The sequence below is a fragment of the Centroberyx affinis genome, unplaced genomic scaffold (genome assembly GCF_046629955.1).
Source record: "Centroberyx affinis isolate AG114_WGS23_722 - 3 ecotype Tasmania unplaced genomic scaffold, CSIRO-AGI_Caff_v1 ptg004969l_1, whole genome shotgun sequence".
Lineage (NCBI taxonomy): Eukaryota > Metazoa > Chordata > Actinopteri > Beryciformes > Berycidae > Centroberyx > Centroberyx affinis.
The window spans coordinates 1-10,005 of record NW_027282441.1 but is presented as its reverse complement, the minus strand read 5'-3'; the positions used below and the strand labels follow the sequence as shown (position 1 = coordinate 10,005).

The 10,005-nt window shown below is 43.9% G+C and overlaps 1 protein-coding gene across 2 annotated transcripts; it reads left to right on the top strand.

Annotated features, from left to right (window-relative positions):
• The first annotated feature begins 693 nt into the window (after positions 1-693).
• LOC139666379 (replication factor C subunit 2-like) lies at positions 694-8,982 on the top strand. 2 transcript variants are annotated; one of them, XM_071545572.1, is made up of 6 exons: positions 694-951; positions 1,946-2,051; positions 3,778-3,879; positions 5,032-5,290; positions 7,245-7,505; positions 8,545-8,982. In XM_071545572.1, exons 1-6 carry the CDS (start codon positions 714-716, stop codon positions 8,653-8,655), a joined length of 1,077 nt encoding a protein of 358 aa, XP_071401673.1. In that variant the 5' UTR covers positions 694-713; the 3' UTR covers positions 8,656-8,982. The 2 variants fall into 2 exon arrangements, with proteins under 2 accessions (XP_071401673.1, XP_071401674.1); XM_071545573.1 differs by lacking the exon at positions 3,778-3,879.
• The last annotated feature ends 1,023 nt before the right edge of the window (positions 8,983-10,005 follow it).

Sequence of the window (10,005 nt, the reverse complement as noted above, 5' to 3'; positions counted from 1 at the left end):
ACACAAACATCATGGCTTAGACATTTTTACAATATACTAATAGGATCAGGTGCATACCAAAAAGACAATTCAAAACAGACAAGAGATTGAAATAATATTAAATATAACAAAAATAAGAAAAATAATAACTTAAAGGGCTAGGGCTTTTTTTGTAAATCATATTCTTCTATTATACTAAAAAGTTTCATTGCATTTTTATTTTCCATGACTTTAAGGGCTTTCATATACTTTGATTTGTGTATATAACATTTTCCAAGAATAAGAACGTTATTAACCAGAAATTCATCTTTTCTATTGTCCATGACAAGTCCATAAACAATTTTGAGAAAAGTTTTCAAGTTGAAAAACCTTTGGGTAAAGCCAGTCATGTACATCAAGCCATAAAGCTTCAGAATACATACACTGGAAAAATAAATGATCAATAGTTTCAGTATCATCACAAAATACACAATTATTGGTTTAAATTTCAAATCGTTGTCGTAACAATCCACTGGATGGATACACCATGGGATACACATTTTAAAATGGATTTCTTTTGCAAACATAATTCCTGGAGTGCAACAGGCAAATATCGCGAGCTTTCCGCACGCTATTCTCGGCCAATCGGCGCCGTCTTCCTCGACCAATGAGACGGCGGTTTACTGGCGTGTCAGTCAGGGAGGGAAGGGAAAGGTTTCGCGGGTTTGACAGAAGAAGAAACACAACAAACAGACATGGAGGTGGACATGATGGAAGCGGAGTCCGGACAGAAACAGGCGGAGAACAGGCCGAAAACAGACGGGAAGGCGGAAGAAGCTCCCGCTAAAAGCTCCGGTGGCACCGTGTACGAGCTGCCGTGGATAGAGAAGTACAGACCGCTGAAGCTGAACGAGATCGTCGGGAACGAGGAGACGGTGAGCCGGCTGGAGGTCTTCGCCAGGGAGGGAAACGTCCCCAACATCATCATCGCAGGTGGGAGACCCCGGAGAGAGACCAGCCGCTGTCTCTCTCCTCCAGGCTCCCGTTCCGCTGTAGGGAAACCTGGCTCGACATTTACCGCTCAGCTGACATATTTTCTTATTTATTTTAACGTTTATTTTATCCAGGGAAAGGCTCGTGCTCCGCCAGCCTGAAAACTTCTGGTCCGAATGTTTCAGAATAAAAGCCTATCCACAACTAGTCAAATAGTTTTTAGTCAAATATTGACTAAAAAAAAACCTTCTTTTTGCACAAAAAAACAAATAATTAAGCTACAGAATGTATCTATACAATGTTTTCCCATGATAATAATTGTTGTCATCATTTAGGTGAAAGTTCCCCTCTACATTTAAACAGAGATTTGTCATTTTTGGACTAGTTAACATAGGCTCCTCACATTAAACACTAGACAGGTCACATTTCATTGCTACTTGCAGAAGTTTGCAGAATAAAAGTGATAATAATACGATTACCAGTCAGTTATGATTAATCGGCATTAATTGAAAGTCACAAAACAGTCTAGATAATCTGATTAAGAACAGGCTGCAGGTTTTGCTGAACAAACGTGACAACTCTGTTTATGTTTTATGGAAAATTGGTGCTGCAATTATATTGACCAGTGAGTATATAACTGTATAATAGATACTGCATAAAAGATAACTGTATAATAAATACAGTTGGTATAAATGGCAGGCTATTTGAGTTTGTATTTGAATTACAGAAAAAGGGGCAGGTACTAGAAGTTTTTCATCTTCCTGCTTCTCTTTGGTCATGGTATGATGCATACATATATATATAAATATGGCTGTATATATGGGTATATGGGTATATGGGTATGTATATAAGTGACAGAGTTGAATTATTTTGTGTTTATAATGTATATGTACATACTTTGTTATGCTTGAGTTGGACGATCGTGGTACACTGCCATGAATGAAATGAAACAATACAGAGTATATCAGTAAATGTGTGTGATTCCTCGCTGCAGGTCCTCCCGGCACAGGAAAGACCACCAGCATCCTGTGTTTGGCCAGAGCTTTGTTAGGAGCCTCCATGAAGGAAGCCGTGCTGGAGCTCAACGCCTCCAACGACAGGTGAGAGGGAAACCGGGCTGGATGGGGAATTAACGGCAGCTACCGGCCGAATGCTGCTGAAGTGTTTGGCCGGTAACCAACCAGCAGAGCTCCCAGTCTGTTGGAAACATGGTGAACGCTGCTCATACATGTTGGGGATTTACAAACCTGTGGATGAGAAAGTTAGTTTCCTGCACTGATTAAAAACCTAGTGGACTTAGAGGAAAAAAGCAGCACACCCAGAAAGGCACACACACAATAATGCCGACTCATTTCGGCCTATACAGCCCAGGGCTCCAAACTGTGACACAAACAATCCATTTAGCTGTTACCGTGTTCCAAAGATGAAGCGGTCTGTAGCTGATTATTTAAAAAACAAAATGAGGAGAGAGAGGAGGAGGCTGGTGGAGAGAGGGAGAGCCAACGAGAGGTTCTGACTCAGACACAACTGATGATGAGAGAGCATGCTGCAGGGAGAGACCGACTGAGCCAGTGAAGAAGAAAAAGTACTACTTTCAACCACAATGGCTAACGCAGTGCCTGTGGTTGCAGTTCGAGGGGAATGCTATGCTGTGTGTGTATTGTAGGCAATGTGGCCCGTCCATTGCAGGCAACTCAAAACATGTTACCGGGTCAACGCAGTTTAAGCTTGAAACTTAAGAAAGCTTAAGAAACACAAAACCTGCAGGGACCGATGCATCACCCGAAACACTGAGCCCCTCCCCACTTCTTTTCAGCGGTTAGATGAGAGTAATCGCTCAACGGAGGAGAATGAAATCAAGTTCAACACTGCCTATAACTTAGCGAAAGAGGAACTCCCGTTCACAAAATTCAAATCTCAGATCACACTGATGAAGAAGAACGGGTTGAATGTGAATCCAACCTATGCCAACGACATGGCCTGTGCCCAGTGTATAGGAGTGATATCAGACAACCTCCAGGTAGTCTGGAGCCCTGCAGCCTTTATCTTTCTACACTCTGATGAAGGCTGTATAGGCTGAAACACGTCAGCATTATTGTATAATACTGAATTATCGCCCAGCTCTACCTGGAGGGCAGCTGCTGAGAGGAGAGTCAGTGTGTCTGTTGATCTGAAGTGAATCTCCAAGCTGCTAGGGCTGGGCAATATATCGATATTATATCTAAATCGTGATATGAGACTAGATATCATCTTAGATTTTGGATATCGTAATATCGTGATATGGCATAAGTGTCTTTTCCTGGTTTTAAAGGCTGCATTACAGTAAAGTGATGTCATTTTCTGAACTTACCAGACTGTTCTAGCCGTTCTATTATTTGCCTTTACCCACTTAGTCATTATATCCACATTACTGATGATTATTTATCAAAAATCTCATTGTGTAAATATTTTGTGAAAGCACCAATAGTCATCCCTACAATATTGTCACAATATCGATATCGAGGTATTTGGTCAAAAATATTGTGATATTTGATTTTTTCCATATCGCCCAGCCCTACTTACAACTGAACATTTAGCCCACTTCGTAGAAAATACCGAGATATATATCGTTTATCGCCATTCAGCCTAAAAATACCGAGATTTTTGGTCCATATCGCCCAGCCCTACGAGCTGCCGATGATACCGACTGACGGCACTGTGATGTTTCTGTGATGTTTCTGTGATGTTTCTGTGACGTTTCTGTGATGTTTCTGTGATGTTTCTGTGATGTTTCTGTGATGTTTCTGTGATGTTTCTGTGATGTTTCTGTGATGTTTCTGTGCTCAGGGGGATCGACGTGGTGCGGAACAAGATCAAGATGTTCGCCCAGCAGAAAGTCACTCTGCCCAAAGGTCGACACAAGGTCATCATCCTGGATGAGGCCGACAGGTGAGACGACACCAGATGTTCCTGTGGGCCTTCAAAATGCTTTCAAATCCATTTCAGTCAGGTTTTTGCCGTCTTTTGAAAACGTACTTACTTATCCTTAAATAATGCACCGTAATACACTTTAAATAAATAGAATTGGAACTATTTGCCATTGACCTGGATGTCAACATGCAGGAGGAGTCCAAGTTCAGCATCGACCCAACAAGCAGTAAATAATAAGTTTATTTATATAGCATCATTCATACATTGAATGCAACTCAAAGTGCTTTACATTAGAGCTGCAACAATTAATCGATTAATCGATTAGTTGTCAACTATTAAATTAATCGCCAACTATTTTGATAATTGATTAATTGGTTTGAGTAATTTTTTAAGAAAAATAAGTCACAATTCTCTTATTCCAGCTTCTTAAATGTGAATATTTTCTGGTTTCTTTACTCCTCTATGACAGTAAACTGAATATCTTTGGGTTGTGGACAAAACAAGACATTTGAGGACGTCATCTTGGGCTTTGGGAAACACTGATCCACATTTTTCACCATTTTCTGACATTTTAACAACTAATCGATTAATCAAGAAAATAATCGACAGATTAATCGACAATGAAAATAATCATTAGTTGCAGCCCTACTTAAAATAGATTGATTAAAACAGTAAATGAATTAAAATATTACATTACATTTAAAATTACATTAAAATTTCAAAATCAAAAATAGTCCAGCATAGGAATGAGCCTCTATGCCAAAGATAACAGCAATTCTAAAATGATCAAATCATAAAATTACAAGCAAACAATAAAACAGAAGAATAAAAAACAGTGTAAACGATAAAAGGCATTGTTAATTAAAAGCTGAGTTAAATAGATGTGAGTTGGTGTTTGAAGGAGCTCACTGACCTCTCCGGTTTGACCTCTGAACCGTCTAAAAATGAGTCCCTGTCTGTCTGCCTGTCTGTCTGTCTGCCTGCCTGTCTGCCTGCCTGTCTGTCTGTCTGTCTGTCTGTCTGTCTGCCTGTCTGTCTGTCTGTCTGTCTGCCTGTCTGTCTGTCTGTCTGTCTGCCTGTCTGTCTGCCTGTCTGTCTGTCTGTCTGTCTGTCTGCCTGTCTGTCTGCCTGCCTGCCTGTCTGTCTGTCTGTCTGTCTGTCTCCCCGCAGCATGACGGACGGCGCCCAGCAGGCTCTGAGGAGGATCATGGAGATCTACTCCAAGACGACGCGCTTCGCTCTGGCCTGCAACGCCTCCGACAAAATCATCGAGCCGATCCAGTCCCGCTGCGCCGTGCTGCGCTACTCCAAGCTGAGCGACGGGCAGATCCTGGCCCGCCTGCAGGAGGTGGTGCAGAGGGAGAGGCTGGACGTGTCCGACGACGGGCTGGAGGCCGTCATCTTCACCGCCCAGGGAGACATGAGACAGGTCAGAGCCACAGACGGGTTAGAGCCAGAGACAGAGACAGGTCAGACCTAGAGACATGAGACAGGTCAGAGCCAGAGACGGGTCAGAGCCACAGACAGAGACAGGTCAGACCTAGAGACATGAGACGGGTCAGAGCCACAGACGGGTTAGAGCCACAGACGGGTCAGAGCCAGAGACAGAGACAGGTCAGAGCCAGAGACGGGTCAGAGCCACAGACAGAGACAGGTCAGACCTAGAGACATGAGACAGGTCAGAGCCACAGACAGGTCAGAGCCACAGACGGGTCAGACCCAGAGACAGAGACAGGTCAGACCTAGAGACGGATCAGACCCAGAGGCGGGTCAGACCCAGAGACAGAGACAGGTCAGACCCAGAGACGGAGACAGGTCAGACCCACAGACAGGTCAGACCCAGAGACAGAGACAGGTCAGACCCAGAGACGGAGACAGGTCAGACCCAGAGACGGGTCAGACCCAGAGACAGAGACAGGTCAGACCCAGAGACAGAGACAGGTCAGACCCACAGACGGGTCAGACCCAGAGACAGAGACAGGTCAGACCCAGAGACGGAGACAGGTCAGACCCAGAGACGGGTCAGACCCAGAGACAGAGACAGGTCAGACCCAGAGACAGAGACAGGTCAGACCCAGAGACGGAGACAGGTCAGACCCAGAGACGGGTCAGACCCAGAGACAGAGACAGGTCAGACCCAGAGACAGAGACAGGTCAGACCCACAGACAGGTCAGACCCAGAGACAGAGACAGGTCAGACCCAGAGACGGAGACAGGTCAGACCCAGAGACGGGTCAGACCCAGAGACAGAGACAGGTCAGACCCAGAGACAGAGACAGGTCAGACCCAGAGACAGAGACAGGTCAGACCCAGAGACGGGTCAGACCCAGAGACAGAGACAGGTCAGACCCAGAGACAGAGACAGGTCAGACCTAGAGACGGAGACAGGTCAGACCCAGAGACGGGTCAGACCCAGAGACAGAGACAGGTCAGACCTAGAGACGGATCAGACCCAGAGGCGGGTCAGACCCAGAGACATGAGACAGGTCAGACCCACAGACAGGTCAGACCCAGAGACAGAGACAGGTCAGACCCAGAGGCGGGTCAGACCCAGAGACGGGTCAGACCCAGAGACAGAGACAGGTCAGACCTAGAGACGGATCAGACCCAGAGGCGGGTCAGACCCAGAGACATGAGACAGGTCAGACCCACAGACAGGTCAGACCCAGAGACAGAGACAGGTCAGACCCAGAGACGGGTCAGACCCAGAGACAGAGACAGGTCAGACCCAGAGACGGGTCAGACCCACAGACGGGTCAGACCCAGAGACAGAGACAGGTCAGACCCACAGACGGGTCAGACCCAGAGACAGAGACAGGTCAGACCCAGAGGCGGGTCAGACCCAGAGACAGGTCAGACCCAGAGACAGGGCCCTGTCACACCTGCAGTCTGGCTTCTGTGGTCCCAACCATAGCGGGAAAAAAGTTGACTTTGTTGCTTTTTGTATTTCACTTGCAAGTAGAGCTGGGCAAGAATTCAATATTATAGGGGTCCTTGAGGGGGCTCTAGGGGGTCCCCAGCAAAAAGGGGAATAATTTATTTTCACTATAATTCCATCCATAAGTAACACAATGACAGAACGTATGACTATTTTGGTCATGGGTTTCATACACTTTCTGTAATAAAACATCTGAAAGCAAAAATCCTATCAGATGGGGGACCCTGGGACAAAATCTTATCAAATGGGGGTCCGTGGTCTGATTTGTGTCAGTTTAGGGGTCCTTGATGTGAAAAAGTTTGAGAACCACTGCTGTAACTTCATCTCAGCATGATGGACTTGTCTGCGCTCTTCTTCTGTGGTGTTCATACCAGTTAAGAACACGTGAAGAAACAGCTGGCCTTTAGGTCTCTTTACTACTTCTACTTTGTTTGTGCGTCTCCAGGCCCTGAACAACCTCCAGTCCACCAACTCCGGCTTCGGCTTCATCAACAGCGAGAACGTCTTCAAGGTGTGCGACGAGCCGCACCCTCTGCTGGTGAAAAGCATGCTGGGACACTGCGTGGAGGGCAACATCGACGAGGCGTACAAGGTGGTGGAGCAGCTGTGGGCGCTGGGCTACTCTCCTGAAGACATCATAGGAAACATCTTCAGGGTCTGCAAGACCTTCCAGATGCCCGAGTATCTCAAACTGGAGTTCATCAAGGTGAGACGCTCCGCTCCCACTGTGGTGAATAAATGCTGCTTTTAGGGACGGGACGATATATCGAAAATCAATATATCATTATATGAAAATGTGACAATATGTGTCCTGGGTCAGGAACATGAATGGTGATATCAGCTCCATGTTATTCTGCTGTAGTAATCACTAATGTGACGCTTGACCATCACAGTTTCACAAGCTCTCCATCCAAATTATATTATTTGCACTTTGTAATGATATTTTTAAATTGTTGTTTACATTCTAGTAGGGCTGGGCAATATGGACAAAATCAAATGTCACGATATTTTTGACCAAATACCCCGATATCGATATTGCGACAATATTGTAGGGATGACTATTGGTGCTTTCACTAAATATTTACACAATGAGATTTTTGATAAATAATCATCAGTAATGTGGATATAATGACTAAGTGGGTAAAGGCAAATAATAGAACAGCTAGAACAGTCTGGTAAGTTCGGAAAATGACATCACTTTACTGTAATGCAGCCTTTGAAACCAGGAAAAGACACTTATGCCATATCACGATATTATAATATCCAAAATCTAACACATATCTAGTCTCATATCACGATATCGATATAATATCGATATATTGCCCAGCCCTACATTCTAGCAGCTAATGGCATCGCTAGAAAGATTAGTATCTCAGAAAAAAAACAGAATTCTGCACAGTCAGACTTTGTTGTCACTGAACTTTTATTTATTACATTGTATTGTGGTTGAATTGAATCCTGAACCTGATATCGCGTATTGAATCAGAAAAGGTCTTAAATTATGAAAAAAGAGATTGTCAGCAGAGACTGTATTTGAATTCCATAAATTTGAATTTGTCTTCCTCATATTGAAAAGTGATTTTAATGTCCACCCAAATGATTTGGAAGATCGTTAAAAGTGTGATTTGTTGCTTTAGTAATGGTTCGTCTTCATCCTCCTCATCCTCACAACACAAACAACACAATCTCCTTCTCCACCCAGACTGGAGGCAGAATGAGCTGATGTGTGTTTTTCTCTCCTCCAGGAGATCGGCTACACCCACATGAAGGTGGCGGAGGGCGTCAACTCCCTGCTGCAGATGGCCGGTCTGCTGGGCCGACTCTGCAGCAAGACAGCGCCCCCTGCTGCCAGCTAAACCAAACAACCAGACCTCCCTCCCTCCCTCCTTCCCTCCTTCCCTCCAGGACACTGAGGCTGTTTCTCTCCTCACACCACCGGCTTCTTTTTCTTGGTATTTTTTTCAGTGGGGAAACAAGTCTGTGTGTTTGCACATTCCTCACTGAGAGCTCAGGAGTGACATAAGATTAGCATTTTTTTTAATGCTCAAATGTACAATTACTCCAACTTTTGGCAAAAGAGCGCAACACTTCAAATGTGTTTCCAGTGGGATCTGTCGACCTGTGCTGCGCTTGTTCCATTTCATACTCTGTAAATAAATCCTGTCCTTGGCTTTTGCCTGACACCACAGCAGCCATTTTGTGTCCCTCTTTCTAAACGTTCCATTGGGGAAGCAAAATAACCCACTGAACACCAGGCTTTAACATCTGCTATCATTCATTTCACTTCATTCATCAGCTTTGAAATGTTTTGCTTGGTTTTTGATGTCTGATATATTGATTATTCAGAAATAATATACAACAGTTTTATTTCTTAAAGGGGTAAAAATTCAGGTTTTTCCTGCCCCATGTCACAAACGGACCATAATATATCTGTTGATGGGGTTGTCAATCAATACCAATGACTCCACGTTACTTCACCAGCTGTTGAGATTTCTTTCACTGAACCAGACTTGTGTAGGAGATGAAGTCTGTCTATGTAGTCACTTTAAATTAAGTTGTCTACAATTTATTAAGAAAATCCACTTGATGAAGCAAACTGACCTGAATAACAGCAGGAAAATAACTTTGATCAGCTGGCTGGTGGATTGTGAAACTGCATTCTCCCAGCCATACAGGAGCTTTACATCAAAATGAGCCTGATTGATTAGACCTTATCATACTAACTGGCCAGTAGTAATTTCCCACCCTGACCCATAATGTGTGTATAATGTGCTGATCTGAGTGCAAACAGCTTGTATGTTGCAGCAGTAACGGTGGCTTTGTACCATTATAGTACATTGTACATCATAATAATTGTACATTATAGGAATCATCGGCACATTTAAAACCCAATTTTGACCAATCAGGACGCTCGGCTCATAACCTCTTGGATAACGAGCTTTATTATTTCAGTACAAACCTCATCACCGTTAAAAGAAATGGAACAACATCCACGTTTTAGTACAAACTTTGTAACAGAACATCTATCTTCATCTCAGTACAAATCTCAAATAGAAGTAATGCAGTTATAATAAATAGGAAGAACAATAATAAACAGTAACAACAGTATTATGGTTAGAATACAGAATATAGTACATGTACTAATTTGTTGCTGCCGGATGAAAACCACATATCTCCAAGTGACTTTATTTTAGTAGGTTAGTAAG